General features: G+C 60.1%; 1 protein-coding gene and 1 long non-coding RNA gene across 3 annotated transcripts in view; one reads left to right on the top strand and one right to left on the bottom strand.

The window, feature by feature from the left end:
• Window positions 1-211: 211 nt before the first annotated feature.
• SIX1 (SIX homeobox 1) lies at window positions 212-3,438 on the bottom strand. Its single transcript, XM_068944076.1, has 2 exons — window positions 2,841-3,438; window positions 212-1,514 (listed from the first exon to the last, which is right to left on the bottom strand). Exons 1-2 carry the CDS (start codon window positions 3,398-3,400, stop codon window positions 1,226-1,228), a joined length of 849 nt encoding a protein of 282 aa, XP_068800177.1. The 5' UTR covers window positions 3,401-3,438; the 3' UTR covers window positions 212-1,225.
• A 3,905-nt stretch (window positions 3,439-7,343) lies between these two features.
• The window catches only part of LOC138067546 (uncharacterized), a 21,463-nt gene continuing 17,483 nt past the window's right edge, over window positions 7,344-11,323 (top strand). For both annotated transcript variants that reach the window (XR_011141706.1, XR_011141707.1), the window contains exons 1-2: window positions 7,344-7,526; window positions 8,174-8,220. This is a non-coding gene — a long non-coding RNA (uncharacterized lncRNA). The remainder of the gene's footprint in view (window positions 7,527-8,173; window positions 8,221-11,323) is intronic.

Raw genomic sequence — 11,323 nt, 5'->3', positions numbered from 1 at the left:
GGGTCCCTGCCTTGCCCCTCTCCCCTTCTTCCTCTCTGCTCCCTCCCTACGCTGCAAAGACAACGGCCTGCCCCACTCGCACGGGGGGAAAACCCGCGGGGAAACCTCGGGCCCGGCCCCGGGGCTCGTCCAGGGGGGCGCAGCGGAGGAGGCTGGTGGGCGGCGGGGGCCCGGGGCTCATCCCTGCAAAGAAAAGCGCAGCCGCGATGTTCTGCCATCAGCGTTGTTTAATTTAGACTGTTTAGGTACAATAGAAAATAAACCTGAAAGCACATGCTATTTTCGGTAACAAATACTCAAGACAGACAGCTTCGTCCGCAGACTCTTTGCAAGCCAAACGAGGAAGGTGGCGAGCAGGGACAAACAGGAGAAGGCAACGCCAACGTGGAGCTGGCGGGGCAGTCTAAGAAATACTCGTTTAGAAGGAAATGGCCGTCAACTTTTATTATTACTAATCTCCTAATTTTTAGCCACATCGATGCATTTCACCGCCGAAGAGAAAGAAGCCTGAGGGGCGTTTGCCCACGGGAGCTCTCTAGCTAAACGCCTCGCACATCCGCGTTAAGACATAGGCACTTGTTTAAACTCTAATACTGCAGCTTTTTCTTTCTTTTTTTCTTCTTTTAATTTAAACTACATCGAAATCTTTCTGTTAACGCTAAATATGAAAAATGTAAACGTAACTTCCCCCCCCCCCCTCCTCCCGCTACAACACAGGGCTCTGCACAGCAGCTTCGCTCCCTCTGCCTCCATCCAAGCTCCGCGCCGGCTCCGCGGGGACCCCGCGGTGGGCGCCGGTGGTCGGGCAGGGGCAGGGATGCGCCCCAGCCGCCGCTACCCCACGCCTGCGGGGCTAGTTTTTATTCGGGTGGAATCGGATCCGGCTGGTTTTTTTGTTGGTGGTGGTTTGGGGTTTTTTTTTCTTTTTTATTTTTTATTTTTGTAATTCCCGCTGGGACCAGCTCGTTTGAACTCGAAAGGAAGAGGGTTTCTGCCGCTCTCTGCGTTTGGCTACGTGGAAAAAAAATAATGGTGCTAGTGGGAGACGCTGGGGCGGGGACGGACTGGCCCAGGAGCCGATGTGGGGACGTATGAGAAGAGCCGGGAGTCCCGTCGAGAATCACCGGGTAAGCTGTAAAACCGTGTGCTGTCCGCTATGTACAACCGAGGGTCTCTATCCCCGAGGTAAGCCTCCTCTGCCATCGCTCCGGCCGCCGCGGCCCCTTTAGGAGCCCAGATCCACCAGGCTGGACGTGAGGGGTCCCAGCAGCGAGTCCTGGAGCTGGTGCCCTTGGAGGCTGTGCGCGGTCTGCGAGGCGGCGAGGCCGCCCAGGGCGTAGCCGGAGCTCCTGGCGTGGCCGAGGTTGCCCTGCAGCAGGAGGACCGAGTTCTGATCGGGGCTCTGCGGCGGCGAAAACTCTTCCTCCGAGCTGGACATGAGGGGTTTGCTCCCGTCCAAGGGCGACAGCTGGTTCGGCTTGTTGGTGGCCGCGTTGTTGTTTTCCGTGTTCTCCCTGCGGAAGGCAGAAATAAACAGCGGGGCCGTTACCGCGGGGCAGCGGCGGGAGGCGCCCGGGCCGCGGCCGCGCCAGCGGCGGGGGGGGGGGGGACGCGGCCGCCGCGGCGCTCAGGCCCCCGGCGGAGCCCGTGGGTTTGGTTTTACTGTGCTAGCAGAAGCCTCTCCCCAAGCAACATTAAAAAAAAAGCGTCTAATATTTTAATAACGGATCGTCCCCGCAGCTGCCGTTCTTGGCCCCCTATTTAGACAGCTGCGCCCCATCATGTAAACCGAAGTGCCTGTTAATTTAGGTGAGGGGGGAAGGTTGAGTGGTGAGGGGGGATTACAAATTTTTTCCCCCCTCTCCTTTTAATTAAATTACAACTTAAAGCATGGCTCCGAGGCCCAGAAACGCACTCAGCGCTTGGAGGGACTCGGAAAGGTTTTCTCCGAAAATGGGGGAGGTGGGAAGGCTCCTAGCGGGGACACAAAACCAGGGACGATGCGTGCTGGGGCCGAGGCCACCGCTCCGGCTGCCGGGCCCGGCCAGCGGCCTGGCTCCGGGGCAGAGGCGGCAGCGGGCTGAGCCGGGCCGCGGCCCCGAGGGGAGCCCGGCCAGCGGGTCCCAGCCCGGACTCCCGCCGCATCCTGCCCTCGCCCGCCCGTGGCGCCGCTCCCCCCGGCCTCGGGGCCGCCCCCGCGCCGTGCCCGGCCGAGGAGAGCCCCGGCTCCGGCTCCCTCGGGGCCGGGGCCGCCACCCGCGCTTCCCCCGCCGGCTGCGGCCGCGCCGCTGCCCGCCCGCCCGGGGCGGAAGGCACCAAACAAAAGGCGGGGGCGGCGGAGCGGCCTGGAGAGGCCGGTGAGGGGCTCGCTGCCCCCGGGCAGGTGGGGCCGGGGCCGCTCGCTCCCCCCGCCTCCTCCTGCCGCCAAGCGCGGAAAGCACCCCGGTGCCAGCGCCGCGGCTCCCCTCCGCGCAGCGCGTTTGCAGGGGGAAGCGACACGCAGTTATCCGCGGCAGAAAAAAATAAAATACATGTTTAAAAAAGCGATGCGGAGGCAGCGAGGTATTTACGCGGCTCGCTCCGCTGCCTCAGCCTGGCGCTGCCCGGCCGGCTGCAGCGCGGCGCGGAGCAGGAGCCGAGCAAGGGCCCGCCCGAGCTGCCCTGGGCCGGGCCGGCACCCCGCGGCGGCCGGGCAGCCGCGCTGCCTGCGCCGGGCTCGGGCTCGCCGCGCTGCCCCCCGCGCCCGACCTCCGCCTGCCACCCCGCCGCGGGGCCGGGAGAAGGAAGGGGTGCGGGGTCGGGGAGGGGGGGGGGCGGTTGCGACCTCCAGGCAAAAGTACCTTTCCTTCGCCTCCGCCGCTCGGTCCCGCTGCCTCCTGTTCTTGAACCAGTTGCTGACCTGGGTGGTGGTGAGGCCGGTGGCTTCCGCCAGCTCCCGCTTCTCGCGGGGCGACGGGTAGGGGTTGTGCGCGTACCACTCCCGCAGCACGCCCCGCGACTTCTCCTTGAAGCAGTAGCTGGTCTCCTCGCCGTCCCAGATGGTGCGCGGCAGCGGGAATTTTCGGCGCACGCGGTACTTGCCCACGGCGCCCAGGGGCCGTCCCCGCAGCTTCTCGGCTTCCACGTAGTGCGCCTTGAGCCAGAGCTGCTGCAGCTTGGGGTGGTTGTGGGGCGAGAACTGGTGGCTCTCCAGGATCTTGTAGAGCTCGCGGAAGTTGCCCCGGTGGAAAGCCACCACCGCCTTGGCCTTGAGGACGCTCTCGTTCTTGTGCAGGTGGTCGCAGGCCGGCAGCGACCAGAGGAACCGGCCGAGCCTCTCCAGGTTCCCCCCTTGCTGCAGCACTTCGCAGACGCAGGCGACCTGCTCCTGCGTGAAGCCAAAGGAAGGCAGCATCGACATGGCCAGGGCTCCGCGCCGGGCACGGCCGGCGGGGCGCGGGGAAGGCGGCGGCGGGCGAGGGGCACCGCGCGCGACGCGATGGCCGCTGCGCGGAGCGCGCAGGCAGCCGCCCGCCGGGCCCTTTCCCGTGCGCCGAGCGGGGAGGCGCGGAGCAGCCGGGGGCGGGCGGCGCAGCGGCCAGGCGAGCGGGGATGCTCGGCGCGGCGCCGGGGGGACTTTGTCCCCGCTCCGCCGCCGCCGCGCTTAAAGCGCCCGAGCCCCCGCGCCGCGCTGATTGGGCGCCCGCGGCTCGGCCCCCGCCGCGGCGGGCCCGGCCCGGCCCGGCCCAGCCCGGCCCAGCCCGGCCCGGCGGGCAGAGCCTCGGCACGGGCGGGCGGGGCCTGGCGGCGCGGTCCCGGCCCCGGCCCCGGCCGCCGCGGCTGCGCTTCCCGCCGCCGCCTCTGCGCGGGTGCGGGTGCGGCCGCGGGGGGAGCCCCGCTGACTGCTACGGGCGCATCTCTGGGAGGAAAAAAAAAAAAAAAAGAAAAACACACACACACACACACACACACGCTCCTGGCGGACTTCTTCTTTTCTTTCTTCCTTTCTGTTTTTCCTAATCCCCCACCCCCTACGCCCGCTCCCTGTCCTCCTCGGATCGGCTCGTTCCATGCGAGCCCATATTTAATTACCTTAATGTTGGGGATGAATAAATAATGGCTTGATGAATAGCGTATGCAGCACGCTGAGTAACAGCGCGGAGGCGCAGCCCGCTGCGGGAGCGCGGAGCGGGGCCGGTCGTCCTGCCCCCACCCCGGCCCCCTGCCCGGCCCCGGCTCTGCCCCGCGGAGCCAGGCGGGATCCCGGCGGGCCCCGGCGCCCCGGGCCCGGCAGCGCGGGCGCGGCAGGTCGGCGAGGAGCCTTTCGCCGGCTCGCCCCGAGGAAGCCGTGCGTGCGCCGGGTAGCAAAACCGCACCGACCGGCGGCGCTTTAATTACCCTAATCCTCATTTGCACACCTCGCTCGAAAGCCATTATTTAAAAAATTAGAAAACAATTAGCCTCCCTAAGCAAAGATAATCTATTGTCAGTAGCCAGGACGGGTTGAGAGATGAGGACAATGCGCTGAGATAAGGGCAAGGGAATGGTGGGAAGAGGGTGTCTTTATGACTGTATTTATCTTTGATTAGATAAGTAGCAACCAGTATTTTAAGCGCACTTCAGAACGCTTTTGATTAAAGAACGAGTTCACTTAGTGGGTGCTAATAACAATCGCAGGGCTCTTTAAAACCTGTTTGTCCTCACTAAATACGTTTTGATTTGTTTGACTTTAAATGCTTAAAGTGAAGAGCAGCCCATTTGTGGCCGAGGCGGAGAGCGGCTCCGAGCCGCTCGCGGTGCCCGACGCCTCTGCCCCGCTCCGTGCCAGCAGCCTCTGCCTTCTCCGCGAAATCCCGATTTGCCTCTGGGGCCGCGAGAGCCCAAATAGCAGCGAAGGGCAGAGCGCGGCGGCGGAGCCCCTCCAGCCCGCAGTACAATGGAAAAGGCCGGTCTCGATATTTTTGTACGCCTCGATTGTTATTTTTCCCATATATTTCGTGTCTCGGAGCTGTTTAAAATAAGCCACTGCCACACAGTCTGTACAGTGACTGTACTATGTAAACTGGAGTCGGGGCACTTCTATATCCCATGACCATGTGTCTGGTAATTTTCCCTTGCCATTTTATTTTAGTACTTATGATGTTTCAGATGAAGTCTTAAAGAGCTGCAATGTCCTCCCAGAAGGAATGTCTGCTTGGAACAGATCCTTATTGACAAGGCAGCTGTGTGGGGACCGGAACGGAGCCTTAAACCCGGCTCGAAAATCAACTAATACCCTAAAGTCTGGAGCAAGTGCGCAGAATTACAACGCATGGGCTTGCAACCTCCCGCGATCGCTTCCTGGAGGAGAAGTGCCATGTCCAGATGCGAGCCTGGGAGGTGGGTTCCCCCCCCCCTTCTTTTTTCTAATGAGATGGTCAGTTCGGGAAAAGTGCAGACCTGAGGGTTTATACCTTCAGGACGAGGAAGAGAGAAATGTAAAGCCGTCTGGGGAAGATCTTTGCTTTTTTAACGAGACCGACTTCTATTTCCCTTGCTTCTCTCTCCTGTTTTTTTTTTTCTTTAAAAGGCAGACCAAAATAAGCACTGCTATTGTTCGGAATAAGCAAATTGCCCTGATGCGGCCAGCGGTGGAGCTGACATGGACAAGAACGACCGTTTAGCCAAGACTTCAGCGCTATTTCAGGCTGGTACTTTATTCTTCCGTGTCATCACAATTCACGCAAGGAGGGGAACAACTGTGGTTCCCTCGCTAGCGTCTATCTGGTAGTTAAATCCTGCTTATGAGAAACGGTCATTATGAATGTTAATTATTGGCCGGGATTGATTTTCCTAAAATGGAAACCTTTCGCTTTAAACCTCGAAAAGAGGTAAAACGGCACGAATTTACAAACCACACGAACCCATTTAGCCCTTTAAAATCACACGGAAATGGTTTCTAGCTGCTGCAAAACAACAACAACAACAACATTTTTGATGCAAATAATTAAACAACAACAAAATAGCGTGGAGCTGCCTCCGCTCTTCTCCCGACGAGTTATTTTTCGAAAGGGACCGAGCAGCATCCCCAGCCTCGCGTCTCCGCCTCGTCTTCCGCCGGGCGCAGTTTGCGAGCCTGAGCAAAAAGCTTAATTTTGCAGCACCCTCCGCGGGCAAACGCCAGCGCCTTTTCTCTCCGAAAAAAAAAAAAAACAAGAAAAGAAAATAAAAGAAAAAAACCCACCGCTGTCGGAGGTGGGCTGATGCCGCGCCGGGGCCTTGCCGCACACAGCTCCGGCGATGGGGCTGCGCGGCCGCGGAGCCTCCGCGCTGCGCCCCGCGGACCCGCCCCGCGCCCCCTTCTCGCCGCGGAGCCAGGGGCGGATTAGCTTTATTTGTGCACGTATTCATTCATTCATTCATTTATTCGGTCCGGGAATATACAGCGTAGAATGAAAATGAACGCGGCTCTACCACAACATCTGCGGGTCTTCCCTCGATTTCACCCGAAAAAAAAAAAACGGAACAAAACCAAACCAAACCAAACCCAGAACAGATCTACCATCTCCCTTTTGACCTTAGAAATCAAGCTCTTCCCGACCCGAATGGCAAAAAAAAATCCCCCCCCCCCCAACTGTGGGGGTCTGGGGAAACAAGGAGCGCGACCAGATGAAATCAGCAGCACTCCAGGAGCCCTGTGCCGGCGTGAGGAGGCAGCGGGCTGCCGCGGAGGCTGGGAGCCGGGAGGGCGGTAACACAACGCTGCCGATTTCCGAACCTTTCGAAGGCGAAACACAAAACCGGCCCATTAGTCAATGAGGTTTGTGTTGTAGAGGGCTCCTTTCCCATCCACTTGCTGTTCTGAAAAATAGATCACATTTCGTTATCTTTAGTGAGAATCTGCAATGTGATACCGGATCCGCGTTGCCTTCCCTGCCGAATGCGAGGCGCAGGGGAGACAGCCAGCTTCCTTGGCTTATTTCTAAACAATAAAGGATTTGTATTTTCTTTCTCTCCCTCTCTTCCCCTTTATTATTATGCTTTTTAATGAGGAAGCACAAGCCCCTCTCCATATGCATCGCTCTTGTCTTGCAGGAGTCTTTGGCCCGCAGTGCCGGGAAAGCAGTGCAACCTTTAATTACCTGTTAGTCAATTGGCCCTCCAGACACCTGTAAAAACAAAGCCGGTGTCGGCGGGGCGGGGGCCGCGGCCCTGCCCGCCCGGCTCCGCCGCGCCGGGGCGGGGGGGGGGGCTGCGGCACGGCCTGCCCGGGGGGCTGCGGGGGCCCCTGGGCGCTCGGCGGCGCCGGCCTTGGGGACACCCCACCGGGGCGGCCGCGGCCGCGCAGCGCCCCCGGGGTCAGGCCGGGCCGGGCCGGGCCGGGCGGAGGAGGAGGAGGGACGGACGTGAGCCCGGCGGAGAGAAGGGCTGCGGCGAGGCAGAGCCGGCGGCCCGGCGCAGGATGAGGCCCCTGCTAAGTGCCCCCAGCGCGGTGGCGGAGGCGATCCCCAGGGCACAAAGGGCCCTTTCTTCGTACACTTACCGGGACATTTCTCAAAGGATTAGAGGTGATCACGCGTTGGCTTTTCTCTCCGGGCTGACCGAGGGCCGATTAGTCTTTCTGTCCCTGTCCCCCACACCCGTCTCTTCTCCAGCGTTTGTCGTGGCCCCCCCCCACCCCCTTCCTGCTTGCTAATGTACCTCCTGGATGCTGATTCTTTTAAGCTACGAAGAATTTCCTTTCGAGAGGTGAAACCCTGCAGCTCCTCCTGTTCAGAGGAAAGTGCTAGTGATGGTAATACGGGGTGACACTAAATAAACAGTTAAAGCAGGGCTGGAAAGATGGAGTTAATTATCCAGTGAGCTACATTTAAACCGAGACCAGGAGGGGCTGATTTGTTTTGGCGCAAAGAACTGAGAAGCAGACGAACCACCTCGGTCTCCCCTGCTCTTCTTGGAGCCTCGTTAACTTGTCCTTGCTGTCGCGGGGACCAGCTCCCTTCGCCCAGCAACGGTGAGCCCGGGGCCGGGGCCGGGGCCGGGGCCGGGGCCCCCCGCGACGCGCCCGGAGCCGCCGCCGCCGCTCGGGCTCCGCGCAGGGCGGCCGCAGCGCTCGGCGCTTTCGTTGCGCCCCTCGCATCTGAGCGGGCAACTTGAGGGTTTTCGAAGGTTTTTTTTTTTTTTTGTCCATGTTTATCTGCTTTTTCTTTTACAGGAATTAGATTATCGTTTGCGCGGCTCACCAGTGTCTGTGCTCCGTAGGTAAGTTTGTATACAGGCAGCAGTCCTGGTAATGCAAATCCTTTTTTTCTCCCCCTCCTCTCTCCTCCTTTTTTTCTCCTTTTTTTTTAAAAAGAAGTCTGATATTAATAATCCCTGTATGCCCCTCTTTCCGGGTCATTACGGTACTGCTGGTCTCTAATCAATCCTAATGCGATGGCAATTGGAGTCTCTGATGAATGCATCTCAGGTTTCTTGTAATGGCTCTACCACATTTTCCTGGACCTCCTTCTTTAACCTGAGATGCCAGGGGGACGTCTCCGTTCTCAGCTGCTGATTACTTCAAGATGTTTGGGCTGATGTGGGGAGAGAGAGAGAGCGAGAGAGTCAGTCTGCCCCTGAATAATCTGGAACTGAATTGGATGAGCAGTTTCCTAAATCAAGGGACAACGGCGGGCTTTAACTCCTTTTCCGCACGGCAGCCTGCCGGGTTTCCTTCCAGCCGGGGCTGCCTATACCGCAGCGGGTGTGTGCGTGCGTGCAGCAGGGTTGTGAACTCCCCCCGGCAGCCCCCAGGTACCCAAGCACCTCCGGAGCGATGCCGAGGCAGCCGTGCCCGACGAGGGGACAAATCCCCCCGTTATAAAGCTCAGCCCGGCGCTGGCCGGGAGCTGGGAGCCGCCCGCGCTGGCGCGCAGACAGCGACCGAGCTGCGGCCGCGCGTTATTAGCGAGACGATTCGCATTTTCGCGGCGTTGTTTGCCTCTCATTTCTCAGCATAATGGAATTTGCCGTAACCCGAGACAACGATAATTGCAACTTCTTGCCATGGCGCTTTTTCTTTTTTCTTTCTTTCTTTCTTTTTTTTTTTTTTTTTAATAAGATAATGCATCTCGAATTAGGCTGGCGAGTGCTGCAGACAAATCGGGCGCTGGGCTGCAGCGAGATTGATCGCTGATGGCAGAGAGCGCAAGCTGCCCCGCACCAGCGAAAGCCGCAAAGGGCCGCCGCGCCGAGGCGCAGCCCCCGCCGGGGAGCTCGGCGTGCCCCGGCCCGCAGCCCCCGCCCGCCCCGCCGCAGCATCCGGCCCCGCCGAGCAGGATGCTCCCCCGGCGCTACCCAACACGTGTGGCCGGCAGCTACGGCTGAGCCCTCTCTCTGTGCCGGCCAGGGAAGGCGGGGGGGGGGTGGGGTGGGGGCGGGAAGCATCGGAAACGAATGATTTTAATTTCTGCGCGCACGGAGGCGATGTGAAAATTAAGCCACGGCGCACAAAAATAGCAAGGCTGTAAGCTCCTTCTCCCGCGAGGTTTGTCCCCGCCCGGCGAGGCAGGGATACAGCCGCGGTTGGCATAAATGTATTGCCCGCGTGTGTGTGTTATGTCCCCTTAGGGGCCAGACCGAAGCCCTCTCCCCCGCCGCGCCCGCTGCGCGCCCCTGCCCTCCCGCCGAGCCGCCCGCGCACGCTCCGCACCCGCGCCCGCCGCCGCCCGCCGCAGGACGGGGCGGGCGCCGCGCACACGCGCACCGCTCTGGGCGCACCCCGCACGCTCGTGTGCGTGGGCCGCCGGCTGCACGAACACGCCGCCGTGCGCGCCCGGCTGCATACCAACCCCCCTGTGCGCAAGCACACCCGTGGGTGCGCAGCCCCTCCACCTGTGCGTGTGCGCTGCGCACACCCCCGCGTGGGCACGGACACCCTCGGGCGCACCCCCACCCACCCAGCGGCGCGAAAGCGCCCGTGGGCGCTATCTCACGCACGCACGCCCACCCACCGCCCACTCGTGGGCACCCGCAACATGTGCGCGCACACACCCGCGAGCACCCACCCAGAGGGTGCTGAACACTGGGAAAAGCTTCCAAGTACATATCTATAAATCAATTTTGAGCCAAAAAGGAGCGTTTTTTCTTCTTCCCCTGCAGGCCACTGGAATAATATTTTTTTTTGCCAAAAGCTGCAGAAAAGTTGCAGAAGGAAAAAAAAAGGAAAAAAATGGCAGTTCGGTGGGGGAGTGCCACACGGCGGCCGGGGCAGGTGTGCAGGGCCCGCTGCGAGCGGAGCGAGGCCTCGTCGCCACTTCCCTCCCCAGGCGCTTTTGCAGCCGCTCTGTATTTCCCTCCCTAGCACCTAACGCGGCGCCCCCCTTCGCTTTCCGCCGCGTTAAAACACAAATATATGTTCCCCCACCCGGCCGATGCAAAATGCCTAGTCCGTTTGCTTAAGCGAGATGCTGCCCTCGGGTTCCTCTGGCCGTACGTAGCCAGCACCGGGAGACACGATTTACATGAAGGGCTCTGTTTGCCTACGCTCTTTGCATTCGGGCCCAGAACAAATATTTTCTTTGCCCGTGGGCCTGTGCCTATTGCCTTTGGGCTGCGGGAAGAGGCCCCGGCAGCCCCTCGGCGGGCGCGTGCGGTCGTGGGAGCGCGGTGGGCCCCGGGGGTCTGCGTGCCGAGGGGGGCCGGCTCGGTGGGCTTCCGCGAGCGGCAAGAAAGGGACCTTTCACCTCTCATTAGTGATGCCATCAGTGGCTTGGCAGAGCGGCGCTGAGGTCATGTTACATATGGCACACAGTCTGTTCAGCGCCGGCAACGCCAGCTTTGAAATTTTAGAGAGGGGAAAGGTCACCCTTGCGTAAGCCGAGGGCTGGGGTCCCCGGCTCCGGCTCTGCGCGCCGCCTGGGTGTCCACATGCCTCAGCCGGCTCCAGCCTTGCTCCGTCCGGCTTTAAGGGATGCTCGATCCATTTTCTCTTCTGCCTGCTAAATTCGCAGGGAATCACTTAATCTGAGTGAATACTTGCCTTCTCTTTTTCTTTAAAGAATGACTCTGCTACCATTGCACATGATTTTTTTTGCCTTCCCATCATAAAGCCGTCTGTTACGATTCTTTGTTTTTTCAGACAACAGACAATGCAGCTTTCCAGGAGAAAATGAGTTGTATCTGTTTATCAGCAGATCAACCCAGACGGATTAGTTTACACTTTTCAGACCGGGGTATATAATTTCATAGACCTTCAAAAGTGTCATGCTTCCATGGTTATTAAAACTTCTCATTCCTGAATCTTGCTGGGCTATTTCAGGTTTCGTGCCCCTGGATCTTAGAAAAGCACATCTGTACAGTTGTATTTCTTTCATCCGAAGAG

Source organism: Struthio camelus, chromosome 5, assembly GCF_040807025.1.
Source record: "Struthio camelus isolate bStrCam1 chromosome 5, bStrCam1.hap1, whole genome shotgun sequence".
NCBI lineage: Eukaryota > Metazoa > Chordata > Aves > Struthioniformes > Struthionidae > Struthio > Struthio camelus.
Note: the sequence above shows the minus strand (reverse complement) of the source record. Positions and strands in the feature narration are given on the sequence as shown.

Coding starts and splice junctions, on each gene's coding strand:
- SIX1 (XM_068944076.1), bottom strand. CDS start 3,400: ATGTCGATGCTGCCTTCCTTTGGCTTCACGCAGGAGCAGGTCGCCTGC. Junction 1,515..2,840: donor GCGGCGGAGGCGAAGGAAAG/GTACTTTTGCCT, acceptor TGCCTTCCGCAG/GGAGAACACGGAAAACAACA.